The sequence below is a fragment of the Rattus norvegicus genome, chromosome 16 (assembly GCF_036323735.1).
Source record: "Rattus norvegicus strain BN/NHsdMcwi chromosome 16, GRCr8, whole genome shotgun sequence".
NCBI lineage: Eukaryota > Metazoa > Chordata > Mammalia > Rodentia > Muridae > Rattus > Rattus norvegicus.
Genome location: NC_086034.1, coordinates 58,641,990 through 58,660,979, shown reverse-complemented (window position 1 = coordinate 58,660,979; position 18,990 = coordinate 58,641,990). Strand labels below are relative to the sequence as shown.

General features: G+C 37.5%; 1 protein-coding gene across 5 annotated transcripts in view; it reads left to right on the top strand.

Moving 5' to 3' along the window:
• Window positions 1-18,990, top strand: part of Micu3 (mitochondrial calcium uptake family, member 3) — an 89,601-nt gene that overhangs the window by 53,323 nt on the left and 17,288 nt on the right. For 2 of the 5 annotated variants that reach the window (XM_006253200.5, XM_063275597.1), the window contains 4 exons: window positions 2,825-2,907; window positions 5,401-5,472; window positions 7,823-7,861; window positions 18,868-18,963. In XM_006253200.5, coding sequence (XP_006253262.1) covers window positions 2,825-2,907; window positions 5,401-5,472; window positions 7,823-7,861; window positions 18,868-18,963 — 290 coding nt within the window. The remainder of the gene's footprint in view (window positions 1-2,824; window positions 2,908-5,400; window positions 5,473-7,822; window positions 7,862-18,867; window positions 18,964-18,990) is intronic. The other 3 variants (XM_008771293.4, NM_001191892.1, XM_039094721.2) reach the window with 3 other exon arrangements.

The following is an 18,990-nucleotide window of genomic DNA, read 5'->3' as shown; positions in this document are numbered from 1 at the left end:
TCTATTCCACTGGTCTGTCTGTCTGTCTCTGTACCAATACCATGCAGTTTTTATCACTATTGCTCTGTAATACTGCTTGAGTTCAGGGATAGTGATTCCCCCTGAAGTCCTTTTATTGTTGAGGATAGTTTTAGCTATCCTGGGTTTTTTGTTATTCCAAATGAATTTGCAAATTATTCTGTCTAACTCTATGAAGAATTGGATTGGAATTTTGATGGGGATTGCATTGAATCTGTAGATCGCTTTTGGTACAATGGCCATTTTTACTACATTAATCCTGCCAATCCATGAGCATGGGAGATCTTTCCATCTTCTGAGATCTTCTTCAATTTCTTTCTTCAGAGGCTTGAAGTTCTTATCATACAGATCTTTCACTTGCTTGGTTAAAGTCACACCGAGGTATTTTATATTATTTGGGACTATTATGAAGGGTGTCGTTTCCCTAATTTCTTTCTCGGCTTGTTTCTCTTTTGTGTAGAGGAAGGCTACTGATTTATTTGAGTTAATTTTATACCCAGCCACTTTGCTGAAGTTGTTTATCAGCTTTGGTAGTTCTCTGGTGGAACTTTTGGGATCACTTAAATATACTATCATATCATCTGCAAATAGTGATATTTTGACTTCTTCTTTTCCGATCTGTATCCCCTTGACCTCCTTTTGTTGTCTGATTGCTCTGGCTAGAACTTCAAGAACTATATTGAATAAGTAGGGAGAGAGTGGGCAGCCTTGTCTAGTCCCTGATTTTAGTGGAATTGCTTCAAGTTTCTCTCCATTTAGTTTAATGTTAGCGACTGTTTTGCTGTACATGGCTTTTACTATGTTTAGGTATGGGCTTTGAGTTCCTGTTCTTTCCAGGACTTTTATCATCAGGGGTGTTGAATTTTGTCAAATGCTTTCTCAGCATCTAATGAAATGATCATGTGGTTCTGTTCTTTCAGTTTGTTTATATGATGGATCACGTTGATGGTTTCCCGTATATTAAACCATCCCTGCATGCCTGGGATGAAGCCTTCTTGATCATGATGGATGATTGTTTTGATGTACTCTTGGATTTGGTTTGCCAGAATTTTATTGAGTATTTTTGCGTCAATATTCATAAGGGAAATTGGTCTGAAGTTCTCTTTCTTTGTTGGGTCTTTGTGTGGTTTAGGTATACGTGTAATTGTGGCTTCATAGAAGGAATTCGGTAGGGCTCCATCTGTTTCAATTTTGTGGAATAGTTTGGATAGTATTGGTATGAGGTCTTCTATGAAGGTCTGATAGAATTCTGCACTGAACCCATCTGGACCTGGGCTCTTTTTGGTTGGGAGACCTTTAATGACTGCTTCTATTTCCTTAGGAGTTATGGGGTTGTTTAAATGGTTTATCTGTTCCTGATTTAACTTTGGTACCCAGTATCTAAGAAATTGTCCATTTCCTGCAGATTTTCAAGTTTTGTTGAGTATAGGCTTTTATAGTAAGATCTGATGATTTTTTGAATTTCCTCTAATTCTGTTGTTATGTCTCCCTTTTCATTTCTGATTTTGTTAATTTGGACACATTCTCTGTGTCCTCTCGTTAGTCTGGGGTTTATCTATCTTGTTGATTTTCTCAGAGAACCACCGTTTGGTTCTGTTCATCTTATTCTTTCATAATGAGAAAAATATTTCGTGGTGAAAACAAGTGCTCTGCCATTCCTAGCAGGGCCACCTGAGATTGATCTCGCTTGAAGACTCGTTGATGATACCAGTCTAAGTCTGGGATGACACTTATTTTACATATATTCATATACTTTTTCAAACTCTTTTAAAAATGTAAAGGTTGATTTTCAGTTGTGGTTCCAGTATTTGTGAAAGATAATAACAGTAAGTGCAGATTCCTAAAATACTCGTAAAATATAAGAGAACATAAAGCAGTAGCTCGCATTGGTTGTTTCCAGAGACAGTTCTGATGGGTGAAGAAAGTAGGGCTATCTGCTTCTCCACAGAGATCAGGAGTGCAAATCAGGCTGGTGAGTCTAATTGGAGATGGATGGGAGCATTCAGAATTTTACTAGCCATTTCAAAAGACAAAGGTCAAGTTTTAAAAGCATGCACTGAAGGATTATTTTCTTTTCTCAAGGTTTTCTTGTTCATACTCTAGGTATAAAAAAATAAAAAGCAAAAGTATAGAATTCCACAGTAGCTCATAAGATGAAGTCAATTCATAGAGCATGGGAGTCTTTCACAGAAAGATAATTTCTTGGATTTTGGAAGGCCTGGTACTGCACACTCACAAATTTTATGAAAGCCTCAGACTTTTCAAGCTTCTAGAAATTCAACCCCAAGTCTGTACCCATCATGAGCACATTGATTCCCAGGCGATTTCAGTTAAATTTTTCTGAGGAATTGGAACTGGTACATTGTGTTATATTTTTATTCTTTTTTTTTTTTACCACTTCAAAGTAGTTGAACAGTAGTTCAATTTTTTAAAAAAAAATCAAGTGCAGTGGCCTCATGTTTGTCTTTGCTGACAAATAAGCAGACTTTGGATATTTATTTTCAGAGGGACAATTGTCAAATATTTCTTTTAGTACAATGCAGTAACTACTCCGGTACCTAGAAAGCTTACAGTCAGTCCTGTTACTGAGTCTGCAGTACATGAAGCAGAAATACGTATTCTCAAAACAGCTCTCACTGTGTGTGACCTGTAGCAACATATTACTTTGATTTATTTGTGATCATGTGCAGTGTATGTATCTAGCTGTTGAATGCATGGATTTTGTACTTTTAAGTATTTTTTTCCATCTTATGAAAACTTGTTCTGGGTTTTGTTTGTTTGTTTGTTTGTTTGTTTTTTCTGGCAGAGCCCCATGCAGGTTTTAGAATAGCTTTCAACATGTTTGACACTGACGGAAACGAGATGGTGGATAAAAAAGAATTTTTGGTGGTATGTACATTATATGTTGCATTTTTCTAATAACTAAATATTGCTTGTCTATATTATGTTTTGTGTTAAGACTATTATGGAAATATAACCTATATCAAGTGTTTAAAGATGACTGTAGTATGATATTTGGAATTTTACCGACACTTTCTACTCCACGGAAAAAGGCAGTCTTGAGATTGCTTTTCCAGCTACTTACTCAGCTTTTGTCACAGCTCTGGGCCACAGGAACTTTGCTTTATCAGTTTGGACTTCCCATCCCCTTTTCTTCCCAGTTCCTGTTACCTGTACTTAAGGTGTAGAGCACTTCCTGCTCCTTCCCTCCCTCTGATCTCTGCCCCTCCTGGATAATCACTCACTTCTCTGACCGATTTGCTTCCTCCTTTGCCCATCTCCCCTTCAAGTCTTTGCTTTATATCCTGTATCTGTTTCTTTAACAAAATACTTTCTTTTTCTTCTTAAATAAAATGTAATGTTAATTTATTTACTAAGAGTAGCAAAATCTGCCAATAATATCAGTATTCTATTCTTATTTTTTCATATCTTCTGTTTAAAAGTAAGAGAAAAGGTGCACATAAAGAGCCATTTTATTTTATTTCAGAACAAGCCTGTTTAAATAATTTGAATAAACATTTTGTATCAGCACTGACTTTTGGAGATTCCATTTCTCAAAAGCTCTTTTGGAATATTGCCTGCTTCTGGGATGGAGTCAGAGGCATTCACTCAGCTCCTAGTTGTTTCCATATACTCTTTGCAAGAGATGTGCTTGCTCTAAAGCTATAATCTGCTCCGTTCAGTTGCTGGAGTGCTTCCTTAGATCTGATGTTTACCTGTCTGTTTCAAAGACTTCTGAAAGCGGGAGTAACTTGACACTCAACTCTTAATATACACAGTGAAATAGAGGTGCTGGGCAGGTGGCCCAGTCAGTCAAGTGCTTGCGTCCCAAGCATGACTGTCTTCCGAGCTCCAGCACCACATAAATAGCCAGCCTCACCATAACCTCATTGCTGAGGAGGCAGAGGCAGAAGAATCTCTGGACCTTGTTGGCCAGCTAGTCTAGCTAATATGTCAGCTCTAGGTTTAGTCAGACAACCTATCTTAAAAAAGTAAGTGGGAAAATGATTGAGGAAGACAACTAGTGTTGACCACTGCCCTCTGTCTGGTGCACATGTACACACACTCATATACTAAAGTAAAAGTAACAACTTAAAAAGAGGGAAATGATAGAGTTGAGATTGTTACCCAGATTCCATAAACAAGAATAACAAACTTCAGAAAGTGACAAAAATCCATGTGTGTTAGAGAAGTCTCTGCAGACACCGCAGGCAGCAGAGTAGAATCTTCATGAGGCAAAAAGGAGGTCCAGTTCAACAGGACTGAATAGCCGGTATTGGTTCCTAGAGGCTGACAGTAGGTGGTTTATTTAGGCATATTAACACAGAGGACAATTTGGAAAGTTTCCTGGTAATAATTAACTCAATCCTATGTGCACAATAAAGCTTAATACATGTTAATACCTCTTCCATAAAAACAGGTTCTGTAAATTGACTACATGTGACAACCTTAAGTCTCTGGAGGAGGGTCTGCTGTGGTCTTGGTCTTACAGATAGCACAAAGGTCATGAGGCTATAAAACACCTTTGCTCCTGTTTGTAAGAGTCTGTGGGAGCCAGGTGTGGCCTAGCCACAGAGATAGCACAGAAGCCACCGTGCTGTTAACCACATCCATTCCCAGCTTTCTGGGCTTGTAACAGCTTATACATTTCTTCCTTTGAAGATAGACATTCCTGTATGTTTAACATTCCTAATTTCCTAAATGCTTATCTGTGAGCACAAGCACCTCAGGTTCTCCACAGTAAAAGAATTAGGCTTCCACTTCAAACCATAGAAATTTTAAAAATTTATAAACAGTAATGAAGCTGTTTATAGCACTAACATTTATTTAGATATAATAGGCACAGTGCTAGGTAATTAGTTTTGATACTTAGTTTATGTAGCACTCTATACAGTAAGGGACTTTTCTTATTTTCCAAATACAAAAAAAAAAAAAGAGCTGTAGACAGTTAATCTATCTTAGAAGTGACACCAGCAGTCTCCTCTCTACCAGGTCTCGTTAGTGCAGGAACTTCACAGGGGGTCGTGTCCATTTTCATACATAGACAAATTAGAACCGGTAGAGTGACAGTCTACTGTAATAGCACTGAGACAGAAAGCCGGCTCAAAGCCAGAGCCGTGAGAGCGGCTTCAGTGCTCCTCACTGCCCAGCAGCCTTCATCTCCTGTGCCTCCAGCTCAGAGAGGAAGTAAAACTGTAATATTAAATGCATTTTAACAAAACTGAATTGCCAGTACCAAAGGATATGGTTTGTCCTGTGAAAAGTGACAGTTATAAAATACAGAGTAGTTTAAAAGTTGTTGAAATTACTTTATTTATGTATAAGATATACTTAGTATAGAGTAATATATAGGTATTTGATTCCTGATTTATTTCTGTATAGCTTCAAGAGATATTCAGGAAAAAAAATGAAAAGAGAGAAACTAAAGGAGATGAAGAAAAACGTGCAATGCTGGTAAGAAATACTTTATAGTGGTTTCAGGTGGGTTTCCAGTGAGAGTTATTTTGTACTTCTTGAAACAGTGTAACACTTAGAATTTGGATCTTTACTGAAAACATTTTGAAGGTTTCATGTAGAAAAATTATTTAAATATCTTATGCAATAATATCAATATTTCTGTTAAATATTGATATTAAATATCTGTACCCAGTCATATTCATTATCATTTCCATCCATATGTCGTTATCTGTGAGATATGAAGGGTATATATCATACAGTAGATTAATAAGATCATTATGCATGTACAAATTTAAAGGTGAATATGCAAAGATTTAATTCTTTAAGTGAATTTAATGACAGTGTAATAAAATGAATGGTAAATATAAGAAAATAATGTAGGCTTTCTGCATCTCTTAGAAGCAGTGTGGACTCTTCTTCTGGGTTACATGTTAGTGCCTTGTTCTGAAGTTAGAGTTAACAGGATTTCCTCTTTTTAGGCTTCATTTTAATTGTCCTAAATATTTTAGTCTTGACAACAGGCCAGTTCACATTGTAAATAAATAAATAACAGACTAGTCCTAAGCCCTTCCTCTCAGGCACAAGGCTAGCTGCTTTTCGTACATTGCCATTTAATATCCAACAACCCTCCTCTTGTCCACAGCCAAAGTCAAGAAAACTGATCTTATAGAGTTTAAGTATCTTATGTAAAATTAAAATCCTGTTCAACTGCAAAGTCACGGTTTCAACCTTTGGTGGCCTGCTGTGAATTCTCTACTTTTATCCATCTTAATTGATTCATTTGCTACTTAAATACCAAAACATATGATTATTTTATTGCCATGTAACAAATACTTAATTAGAAGTATAATTCTGGTCATTAGCATTTACTAGGTCAGATAACATAGTGGAAAACTGCAGTATCAGCACAAGAGCCAAGTAAAGGAATAAGATACATTTTACAAAGAAATATAAAATATGTTGAAAGCAAGTATTTCATAATAATGATGTAATTCACGTTAACTTGGATTAATTAGGTAAGTCTAGGTAAATTATGAAGTCTGTTTTATATCACCTTATCCTTGGTGATATGTCTTATATTCATATATATAGTGATACACTCCCTAGCAAATATTTTGGGAAAAAAAGATGGTCTTAAAGAACAAGCGAAAATAACAAATAAGTTATATGCAACTTGATCTATGTAAATGACCTCGTAAAAGTAATTGATCTACAGGTACCTCGAGGTGTTGATCTGAATCTAAATAGCCCTGCACAAAGCTCATTTCATAGTGTGGTTATCAGGTGTTCCTGTCAGTGACCTTTCCCTGACAGCACCGTTTAGCAGCTCTACAGTTCCTCATTACTGTATTCTATGTGGCAGTCCTGGGTTTCAGTGTGTTAGTCATATTTTAAGTAATATAACTCTGAAGTGACTTTTTACCGCTTTATCTAGAGACCATCAAGTAAAATGCAAATGGTATGGCAGGTTGATAGAAATGATAGTAAACCTGGACACATGTTCTAAACACTGGGTTGAACTTGAAACAACTAAAATTTATCTCATAGTAAAAAATGAGACAAAACTCAGAAAGAAAGTAAACCAGGCCCATGAGCGAGGTCTAGAGGGTTTGGATATTTTCTCTGTGATGCATTACCTCTGTGATCTTCAGTAAGATTCTTAATCTCTCTGTCCCAGGTTTTTAGTTTTACAATTGAAATTATAGAATAATGTTGTCACCACCTGTAATTTTATGAAGGTTAAATAAGTTAAAATGCTACTTACCAGTATAACATAATTATAAAAATATAGTAAACATTAAAAAATGTTAGCTAATAGACTTGATAACAACCTCCTGGTCTCTTTAACTGAAAATTAGCATATCCAAATCAAAACCCTAAAATAGGTCCATATCACTAAAACAGTGAAACCAACACTGCCCTAAGGTCTGTGCTAAGGCCACAGTGAATGGCACTCTGAGTCCTCTTCTCATTCCTGGCAGGTAAGTATTATTGCTGCCCCACAGGTGAGCATAGCCAATAGCGTTCCAGCGCAGGGCCTCATACCATTGTCCACATCCATCCACCTCCACTCAGGAGATGCTGTTCGCTCACAGCAGTAGTCCTTTCATGTACAGTGAAAATGGCTGACAAGAACACAGGCTCAGTTAATGTTTACTTATATGGAGTTAGGAACTTTGCTACTCATCTTTACATTTATCTCACTCGTGTGTGCTTTATAGAGAATGTAGCATAATGATTTGCCCTTCCTAATTGATATTTTGTCGTCTTTTTCTTTTTTCTTTTGCTATACTTGGGTTCATTCTGAAATGTGACACTTCATTTGGCCCTTTGTGCTCTATGTCAGCGTCTTCAACTTTATGGATACCATTCTCCTACTAATAGTGTATGTACAATACTTTAATGTTTTTATGTATATTTCCCTCACCTCTATATTGGATAATGGTATTTCTTTATATAAAGCTAGATATGCTATTTAAAGTGTTTTGGAATTTGTTAAATATAGTAAGATACAATCAAGCCAAAATTTCTAGATATGTGAAACAAAATGTAGAAAGTAATTGTTTATCATTGTTAGTTTTATATCTGTAAATTAAAGTAAATGTGAGTAAACAACCATCAGCAGACATTCTGGTAGAGGAATTGAAATTTTATATTTTTCAGCAACATATGAAGCATTATAGAAAAATAATAGGACAGATAGGCTCTCTTCCTGACAGGTATTTTAAGAATTAGCTCTGACATTGGTCAATGCCCATAATATCATATAAATGAAGACTTTTTCATCTGCAGTTTTCATGTTTGTCCTGAAACTATTGCCTGCCTGCTTTCTCTGGTCTGTTGAAAACTCTGTATGAGAATATACTTGTTACATTCTACACAGACATGAGTCTGAGTTTTATTCTTTATCTTGAAAACTTCTGTAACTGCTCTTCCCAGTCATGACTCTTCTGTTCTCTTGAGAACAAGCTTATTGGTTAACCCAGGACATAAGAACCTCTCAGAAGAACCTGACCCTGTCCCATAAACTTGCAGTTCACTTAATTTCCTAGGTAGCCGTCAACCTTATTAAGAATTCCTCAAACTGTAGAAATCCCACCTGAAAAATCCCTTGAATTTGGGGGACAGTGTTTAATTAGCTACTATAAACTATAGAAACACTTATTTTAGATTTGAGCATCCTGGAGGTGGTTTCAACATCAAATAAGCACAGGGTGTCCTGCCTACTCACAAGGAATGACACGGGATGCTTGGAGAGCAAGGCAAATCTAGGGCGCCCACACAGACCTTAAGTTTGTCTAAGAAATTTGGAAACATTTTCTATAAAATCTATTGCTGCTTCCCAATAAGAGAAATTTTCTAATTACTTTTAAAAGTTTTTCTTATAATCATTTAAATATTTGTAAGTGCCTATAAAATGAAAATCTCACATTATAATATCATATATACTTTTAAACATACAATTAGTAGTATTTATGATTTTATGGCTTAATTTTTACTGTCACAGTGGGAATCACTTTTTAATTGTAGTAGTTTCAATGTTTCCTTTCATTTTTAAGTAGTTAACCGTATAGTTTAAACTTCATAGACTTTACAGTCACTGCCATTAAGATATTTTCAATAGCCAGATTTAAATGGTATATTCTGTTCAATTATCCTCGATGAGGAAACATATTTGTTATTTTTATTTTATTGGTTTGCAAATTTCTCATTTCATTTTACTGAGGACAGCTTCTGTCCTTATGTAAAACAAATGCTAATATGCTATAATTTCATGTTCTTTTAATTTTCACTCAAAGTGATTATATAATATAACTCTTAAAATTTTCTTTAATTTTTTTTACAAGCTTTTGTATAATAGAAACATTGTTGTGAGGAATGACTTCCCTAAGTGCCTTTGGGAAACCAGATGTTGTCTGGACACGAGGACAGACAAACCCTTTGAGCTCTCAAATCACCCTCCAAGATAGCACCCGCTATAGTCACTTCTGCCTGTTTTCATTCTTTCTGCTACAGTGAAAGCTCAAGGCTGTTCCTGTGTCTGAATATAGTAGTTACCCTAGTAGTAGCTTTTCCACTCCAGATAACCCAGATCTTTTTATATTCCGCATGGAGTCAAGTCTCAATTGTTTTTCCACAGTGATGAAAAAATACAAAAGAGTTGAAAAGAATAAGCAATTCAACAGTTCAGACATCAAGGGTGTGTGACTTCAGCATCCCTTATGTGATTTTATGATATTAAGTTTAACTCCCCTAATGTTATCACTATCAGAAAAGGTGTCAATTTTTAATACCACTTCACTGGTATTTCATCATATGTTGAAATGCGGTTTGCACATTTTGTTATTCATAAATAATTTTTATTTTAAAAATATGTCTTCTCCAGTTTTGGATGCCGAGTTGTAATATATATTGTACATATTTACACATATATATTACCATGCATGTTAATTATGTGTTTTCAGTCTTGTCTGTCCTTACTGACAGTTGTGTCTGCTTGACTGTGAATTGGTATATTAAAACTAAACTAAATGTTATAATTATGAATTTATTATTTACTCACAATGTTCTTCATTTTTATGTTACTTATTTTGAACCATTATTACATGTGTAAGAATATAAATTAATTATGCCTTAACCTAGTTTCTGGTAGCTACTGTACTAGATTTCTGGGTATATTTTGCCTTATAAAACCTTTAGTTATCAGTATAGACAACCTTTCGAATTAACATTTTATTTTTTATTATCATTCCCTGTAATGATAATGAAGCTTTTCCTAATTTTAAAAATGTACTTTATCTCAAGAACGTAATACAAATAAAATGAATAATTATAAAATAGTTCAAGATATAAAATGTTGCAATTTCCCACAATCCCCTTTATACTATTCCCAGGCATAATTCTTCTCCCAAAAATAATTCTCCCAAATGATTGCTGCAACTGTGGTTTATAGATAGATCTTTGCTTTGCTCCCTGTGCAATCTGAAAAATAGGCCTTAGTTCTGCTCATGGAGTTTTGTACATAGTCCCAGCTTGATCTCCTTTACTGCTTCAGACAGTAGATTTATTAGTTGTTCTATCCAGTGAAAATGGTTGTTTGTAAAGAAAGCGGCTCCTCAACTCGTGCCACAGACTGTCACACAGATGTCCTCTTGCTGGGCAATTCCAACCCCTGAGTATGCAGCAGAAGAGCCTCATGAGTTTTTCCTGTTTGTCACCCCAGCTATTGGAAATCCGAGCGAGTTTATTCTTAAATTGAGTCTTCTTTTCTCATGCTGTGAGTGTGTGGCACTAAAGAATGTAGTTGCTTTGGTCTTTGATGACACTGTCTCATTTGTATGAAGTTACCAGGACGTCTAGTCATTTTTACTATCAGTGCAAGTATCAATACAAAGCCAAAGACAATAGCATTTCTGAGACTCTTTAAGTGTGTTAGCTTTGCTCTGGCCTTTTCACTTATTCTCATCCAGCAAGCTAGCACTACTTCCTGGCCTCTGTCAGCGTAGCCTGCTGTGTCTTTTTCAGTTTTGCATTAACTGGGAAAATTTTGATGGTATATTTTGTGAAATGTACTGGTCTCTTTTCTCCTGGCTGATTGATATAGTCTGCGCCTCTTTAATTAGAAAATTCAATTAATTTACATTAGTGTGGTTACTTTGTGATGTAAATAGTTTTACTGAGGTGAACAGAGACCATGACCAAGGCAACTCTTATAATGACAACATTTGACTGGGGCTGGCTTACAGGTTCAGAGGTTCAATCCAGTATTGTCAAGGTGGAAACTTAGCATCTAGGCAGGCGTGGTGCAGGAGGAGCTGAGAGTTCTACATCTTCATCTGATGACAGCTAGGAAAAAGCTCTCAAAGCCTACTCCCACAATGACACTTCCTCCAACAAGGCACACCTACTCCAGCAAGACCACACCTCCTAATAGTGCCACTCCCTGGGCCAGGCATATTCAGACCTCCACAGCTGCGTACTTACCATTCCTTACTCGACTTGTGTTTTGAAGCTAAGGAGACGGCTCAGTTTATAAAGTGTCTATTGTTCTGAGTTCTGAGTCTTAGAGTCCACATAAAGCCCAAGTAGGTGGGACATGTATGTAACCCCAGCACAGGGGAATGTGGGACAAGAACAGATTGCTCCCTAGAGCTCATGGGCCAGCCAGTCTAGCAGACTTGAGGAACTCCAAGTACAGTGTCTTGTCATAAAAAAATAAGGTGGAGAGTAAAACAGGAAGACAAGTAATGTTGACTTTTGGCCTATGAATGCATACAATTCACTCATGTATGTTTATGTGTATTTACCAGTGCTCATAATTAATTTACTCTCACCCCTTTATAAGCCTTATAATCTAATACTCATAAAATGCATCCTTAAGATAGAGTCCCTTGGAGATTGGAAAATGGTGGCTTAGCTGTATACCTCATGGTAGAATTACTGTTGAGCTTTCTTGTTCAATTGACCCTGGGTTCAATTCCCATTACAACCAAAAAGAAAAACAAACAAACAAAACCTCTTTCTGAAAATATCTTTATTGTAAGTTAAAAGATGCTTCTCAGCAAATGATGATAAAATTTATACACTGTTTTTGGACTTCTATAATTGAAATTAAAGGGTCAGCTCTGAATATAATTAATTTTCTTCTGTAGGTTACCTGGGTCTCCTCCCAGCCTAGTTCCTGTCTCCCGCATTGAAAACAGACTTTTTTTCCTCGCTTAATATACCCTTATTGTGGTTCTCTCTCTCTCTCTCTCTCTCTCTCTCTCTCTCTCTCTCTCTCTCTCTCTCTCTCTCTCTCTCTTTCTCTCTCTCTACTCATTCCAGTTCCTCTCCACATCACCTCCGATCCCAGTCAAGTGCCTTTCTCTCCCGCATTAGAAAGCATACAGGGATTTAAGGGATAATAATAAAGTAGCAAACCTAAACTAGAAACTAACACATTGGAGTTGAAGAAGACAAAAATCAGGCTATGTCACTTTTGACAAAGATATCCCCTTTTTAGCAGAGTGTCCCAAGGTCACTCACTCATTGCACATGTTGAGGGTCTCTGCATTAATTCCCATCTGCTGCAGGAGGAAGCTTTTCTCATGATAGCTGAGCAAGGCACTGATCTGGGAGTATAGCAGAGTGCACTGGCTGATTTTGTGTGTCCACTTGACAAAAGCTGGAGTTATCACAGAGAAAGGAACCTCCCTTGAAGAAATGCCTTGATGAGATCCAGCTGTAAGACATTTTCTCAATTAGTGATCAAGTGGGGAGGGCCCGGCCCATTAGATGCTGCCATCCCTGGGCTGGTAGTCTTGGGTTCTATAAGAAAGCAAGTTGAGCAAGCCAGAAGAAGCGAGCCAATAAATAACATCCCTCCATGGCCTCTGCATCAGCTCCTGCTTCCTGGCCTGCTTGAGTTCCAGTCCTGACTTCCTTTGGTGATGAACAGCACTGTGGAAGTGTAAGCTGGGTAAACCCTTTCCTCCCCAGCTTGCTTCTTGATCATGATGTTTTGTGCAATAATAGAAACCCTAAGACAGTGTCATTTTAAAAAATCTTTATTTATTTATGTACATTGGTGTTTTGTCTGAATGTATGTCTGTATGGAGGTGTTGTTATGCCCAGATGGTGAGGTCCCCACTGACCATCAGAGACCACCAGGAGTCTAACTCATATGCAAAAGCAAAAGTCTTTACTGAAGCTTGAACTCAAACCCTGCACCCTCTCTAACACAGTGGAAGACGCTGAGCCAGTATAAACCTTGCCTATTTATCAGGTTGCTGTATCAAGGTGAGGGACTTTTCTTTCCAACTTGGGAATTGGTTAGCATTTGCTTGCCATTCCTGTATTGGCTAGTAATGATTTCAGCTTGATATGAACAATGGTGGCTAGCCTAATCAAATCTACTTGTCAGATATTAGGTACTTTCCCCTTAAGAACTGGGTGGTTGTTGCTAGGAGTAAAGTGGCTGTTTGCTCAGAGGAATTGTGATAATTGGCAGGGTGACATGATTCTTGGGACAAGTTGAGGTTTTTCCAGTAGCTAAGTTTACTCAGAGGGCAAGTTAATCATAAAGTGGAGTCTGAAAGCAAAATGGAGTTTGTAATGTTAAGCTTGACCCTTCAGGGTCAAATCTTGGAGTTACAGATAGTTGTAATGTTGTAATGCCATGTGGGTGATGGGAATTGAACCAGGGTCGTCTGAAATAGCAGCTAGTGTCCTCAACTGCTGAGCCATCTCTCCAGCCCCCACAAAATGTCATTTTAAGTCTTCTTTGCCCTTGTTTTTCTATAGTCTTGCTGCAGTGTGCCTCTCTGCCCTGCTTTTGTCCATGGTGAGATTTGTTGAGCTTCCAAAATAGGAAATTGTTTTTTCCCCTTTATTATTGGAATTCGCTGTCTTTACCTCTTTACCTGAATGTTATTTCCCATCTTTCTCTGTTAAGATTTTTCTGATGCTTTCATGGACATTCATTTGGCCCACTATGCCTGTAGCTTCTCTCTGAGTGTTTGACAGACCTGGAGAAAATTAGTCCAATACAACATTGAATTACAGTTCCAAGATTACTTGTTTTGATGCTTTGTTTTGTTTTGTTGCTGTTATTTTGACACAATTATCAATTGTTACAATAGAACATAATAGAAAGATGGTTTTATTTTGCTTGTTTTTGTTTGCTTAAGTATGTAAAGAACTGGCCTGTTTAGTTTGGGTCACCATCATTCTGTTTACCTCAGTGGTAGATCAGTATCTCTAGGAAGAATCTCTAGTTGAGAACTTCCTTTGACCTTTCCGTCCTCCCTCCCCACTGCCAAGTCTGCCTTCTCTGCATTCCTGTCTATCACAAATATCAGTGACAGGACATTAGCAGATTGTGGGAATAGGACCTTGCTAAAAAAGAGATGTAGAAACTCTTGAATCTGCCAGGTTTAAGGACTTCCACTAATAAATAGCCTCTTTGACATACATAGACAGGTAGGTAGGTAGGTAGGTAGGTAGGTAGGTAGGTAGGTAGGTAGGTAGGTAGGTAGGCGGGCAGGTGGGTGGGCAGACAGACAGACAGACGATAGAATTAGATTTAGAACATACAGAATATCAGTCTGCCTAGTCCATCCTTTTTGCAAGTTCTTTTGAAAGTCCATATGTTCCTTTCTCTCTTTGAAAGTCCACACTCAGTGTGTTCTACTGTTAAGGCCTGAAAGCTGAGCTCACGCAGAGATGTTTTCAGGAAGTCTTTCTGTGCTGCCTTCCATTCACACACTGAAGCAGCAGAGCTGTCTGCTCCGTTTCTGTCTTAGAGCCCGGTCACAAGTGTACACCTCATGTCCTTCTTTAACTTTTACACATATGCGCTGATATTAAATTTGCTCAAAATTTCTTCCTTTTAAATTCTACTTTGAGTTTGTTATTTATTTGAACCTTATTGCAGTGCCTTATGTATACTTTCTGCTTTTAAATATTTTTATTATTTTTCATGTTAAAAAGTTTTTTCTTACTTACATCATTGAAGTTTTTATGATTTATAAGGGTTTTATTTTCAATAACTATTATTTTTAAATCCCTTTAACATTTTCCATAAACTTTGACCATATTTTTTTTATCTCCCCAAATTCTTCCAAGATCTGGTCCCACTCTATCCATATTTTTTCTTTCTTTCTTTCTTTCTTTTTTTTTATTTTCTTCTCTTTTTTTAGCATTTTTTTCTTCCACCTTTATTAAATTGGGTATTTCTTATTTACATTTCAAATGTTATTCCCTTTCCCAGTTTCCAGGCCAACATCCCGCTAGCTCCTCCCCCTCCCCTTCTCTATGGGTGTTCCCCTCCCCATCCTCCCCCCATTACCACCCTCCCCCCAACAATCATGTTCACTGGGGGTTCAGTCTTGGCAGGACCAAGGGCTTCCCCTTCCACTGGTGCTCTTACTAGGCTATTCATTGCTACCTATGAGGTCAGAGTCCAGGGCCAGTCCATGTATAGTCTTTAGGTAGTGGCTTAGTCCCTGGAAGCTCTGGTTGCTTGCCATTGTTGTACATATGGGGTCTCGAGCCCCTTCAAGCTCTTCCAGTTCTTTCTCTGATTCCTTCAATGGGGGTCCTATTCTCAGTTCAGTGGTTTGCTGCTGGCATTCGCCTCTGTATTTGCTGTATTCTGGCTGTGTCTCTCAAGAGCGATCTACATCCGGCTCCTGTCGGTCTGCACTTCTTTGCTTCATCCATCTTGTCTAATTGGGTGGCTGTATATGTATGGGCCACATGTGGGGCAGGCTCTGAATGGGTGTTCCTTCAGTCTCTATTTTAATCTTTGCCTCTCTATTCCATGCCAAGGGTATTCTTGTTCCCCTTTTAAAGAAGGAGTGAAGCATTCGAATTTTGGTCTTTCATCTTGAGTTTCATGTGTTCTGTGCATCTAGGGTAATTCAAGCATTTGGGCTAATATCTACTTATGAATGAGTGCATACCATGTGTGTTTTTCTGTGATTGGTTACCTCACTCAGGATGATATTTTCCAGTTCATCCATTTGCCTATGACTTTCATAAAGTCATTGTTTTTGAGAGCTGAGTAGTATTCCATTGTGTAGATATACCACATTTTCTGTATCCATTCCTCTGTTGAAGGGCAACAGGGTTCTTTCCAGCTTCTGGCTATTATAAATAAGGCTGCTATGAACATAGTGGAGCACGTGTCTTTGTTGTATGTTGGAGCATCTTTCGGTAATATGCCCAAGAGAGGTATAGCTGGGTAGTGCAATGTCCAATTTTCTGAGGAACCTCCAGACTGCTTTCCAGAATGGTTGTACCAGTCTGCAATCCCACCAACAATGGAGGAGTGTTCCTCTTTCTCCACATTCTGGCCAGCATCTGCTGTTGCCAGAGTTTTTGATCTTAGCCATTCTGACTGATGTGAGGTGGAATCTCAGGGTTGTTTTGATTTGCATTTCCCTGATGACTAAAGATGTTGAACATTTCTTTAGGTGCTTCTCAGCCATTGGAATTCCTCAGCTGTGAATTCTTTGTTTAGCTCTTTTAATAGGGTTATTTGTTTCCCTGCAGTCTAACTTCGTGAGTTCTTTGTATATTTTGGATATAAGCCCTCTATCGGTTATAGGATTGGTAAGGATCTTTTCCCAATCTGTTGGTTGCCGTTTTGTCCTAACAACAGTGTCCTTTGCCTTACAGAAACTTTGCAGTTTTATGAGATCCCATTTGTCGATTCTTAATCTTAAAGCATAAGCCATTGGTGTTTTGTTCAGGAAATTTTCTCCAGTGCCCATGTGTTCGAGATTCTTCCCCACTTTTTCTTCTATTAGTTTGAGTGTATCTGGTTTGATGTGGAGGTCCTTGATCCACTTGGACTTAAACTTTGTACAGGGTGATAAGAATGGATCCATCTGCAATCTTCTACATGCTGACCTCCAGTTGAACCAGCACCGTTTGCTGAAAATGCTCACTTTTTTCCATTGGATGGTTTTGGCTCCTTTGTCAAAAATCAAGTGACCATAGGTATGTGGGTTCATTTCTGGGTCTTCAATTCTATTCCACTGGTTTATCTGTCTGTCTCTGTACCAATACCATGCAGTTTTTATCACTTTTATTGCTCTGTAATACTGCTTGAGTTCAGGGATAGTGATTCCCCCAGAAGTTCTTTTATTGTTGAGAATAGTTTTCATTATCCTGGGTTTTATTCCAAATGTATTTGCAAATTGTTCTTTCTAACTCTATGAAGACTTGAGTTGGAATTTTGATGGCGATTGCCTTAAATCTATAGATTGCTTTTGGTAAAATGAACAGTTTTACAATATTAATCCTGCTGATCCATGAGCATGGGAGGTCTTTCCATCTTCTGAGATCTTAATTTCTTCAGAGACTTGAAGTTCTTGTCAGACAGATCTTTTATTTGTTTGGTTAGAGTCATACCAAAATATTTTATATTATTTGTGACTCTTGTAAAAGGTGTCATTTCCCTAATTTCTTTCTCAGCTTGTTTATCCTTTGAGTAGAGGAAGGCTACTTATTTGAGTTAATTTTATACCCAGCCACTTTGCTGAAGTTGTTTATCAGGCTTAGTAGTTCTCTGGTGGAACTTTTGGGGTCAGTTAAGTATACTATCATATGATCTGTACATAGTGATATTTTGATTTCTTCCTTTCCAATTTGTATCCTTTTGACCTCCTTTTGTTGTCTGATTGCTCTGCCTAGGACTTCGAGTACTATGTTGAATAAGTATGGAGAGAGTGGTCAGCCTTGTCTGGTCCCTGATTTTAGTGGGATTGCTTCAAGTTTCTCTCAATTTAGTTTGATGTTGGCTACTGGTTTGCTGTTTATTGCTTTTACTATGTTTAGGTATGGGCCTTGAATTCTTGATCTTTCCAAGACTTCTAACATGAAGAGGTGTTGAATTTTGTCAAATGCCTTCTCAGTGTCTAGTGAGATGTTCATGTAGTTTTTTTCTTTGAGTTTGGATTGCATTGATGGATTTTCTTATATTGAACCATCCCTGCATCTCTGGGATGGAGCCTACTTGATCATGGTGAATGATCATTTTGATGTGTTCTTGTATTCGGTTTGAGAGAATTTTATTGAGTAATTTCACATTGATATTCATAAGGGAAATTGGTTTGAAGTTCTCTTTTTTGGTTGGGTCTTTGTGTGGTTTAGGTATCACTGTAATTGTGGCTTCATAGAACAAATTAGGTAGTGTTCCTTCTGTTTGTATTTTGTGGAATAGTTGACTATAATATTTCTGTTTAGAGTTTCAGGGTAGGATTTTTAACCTTAGAAACTCCCTCATGGAAGTCAATACTGAGGGGGAAAGGAGTGCCCTGCCCCTGTGAACATTAAATGCACCTTATCTTTCATAGTCGTCACACCCATGAAATCCTAGAATAGGTTGACATCATTTGACTTAAACAGTTATATTTTATTTTCACAAACTTTATATTTAAGTTTGTATCTACAAGGTAAGAATGAACTTATTTTGATTGTGTTAGTCTAACAAGATGGATGAGAAAACAACTAATTTTGAAATTATATATGCATTTAAGAGGTTACCACAAATCAAAAAAATTGTTTCCATATACCATTTCACAAAATGTTTAAATAAATTTTTTATGTCATACTTTCATAGAATTACTTATGTCTCAACAAAAGCAGGCAAGATTGCAGAGTTTGAGCCTTTTTGACATAGCCACATTGTACTTAGAAACAGGTTATACAGCCTTTCATTCTGAAAGCGCCATGGGCTGCTGGCTGTGTAATGTAGTACTGTTGTGTGCACCAGAATACAATGAAGGTAAGCCAATGGGCTCTTTTCCCGTCTGTGGTTGGTTAGAAGAGATGTAAAGCATGTAAGGTGTTCTCTGACCATTGTGTAGATTTATGTGCTTGTTCTTAAAACTTCTACAGGTACTTAAACCAGATGCTGAGGAACTTGTCTCCAGAAGCTACTGGGATACCCTGAGACGTAGCACAAGCCAGGCGCTCTTCTCAGACCTTGCAGAGGTATAAGGAAGCGTCCGTGTGGCCCTC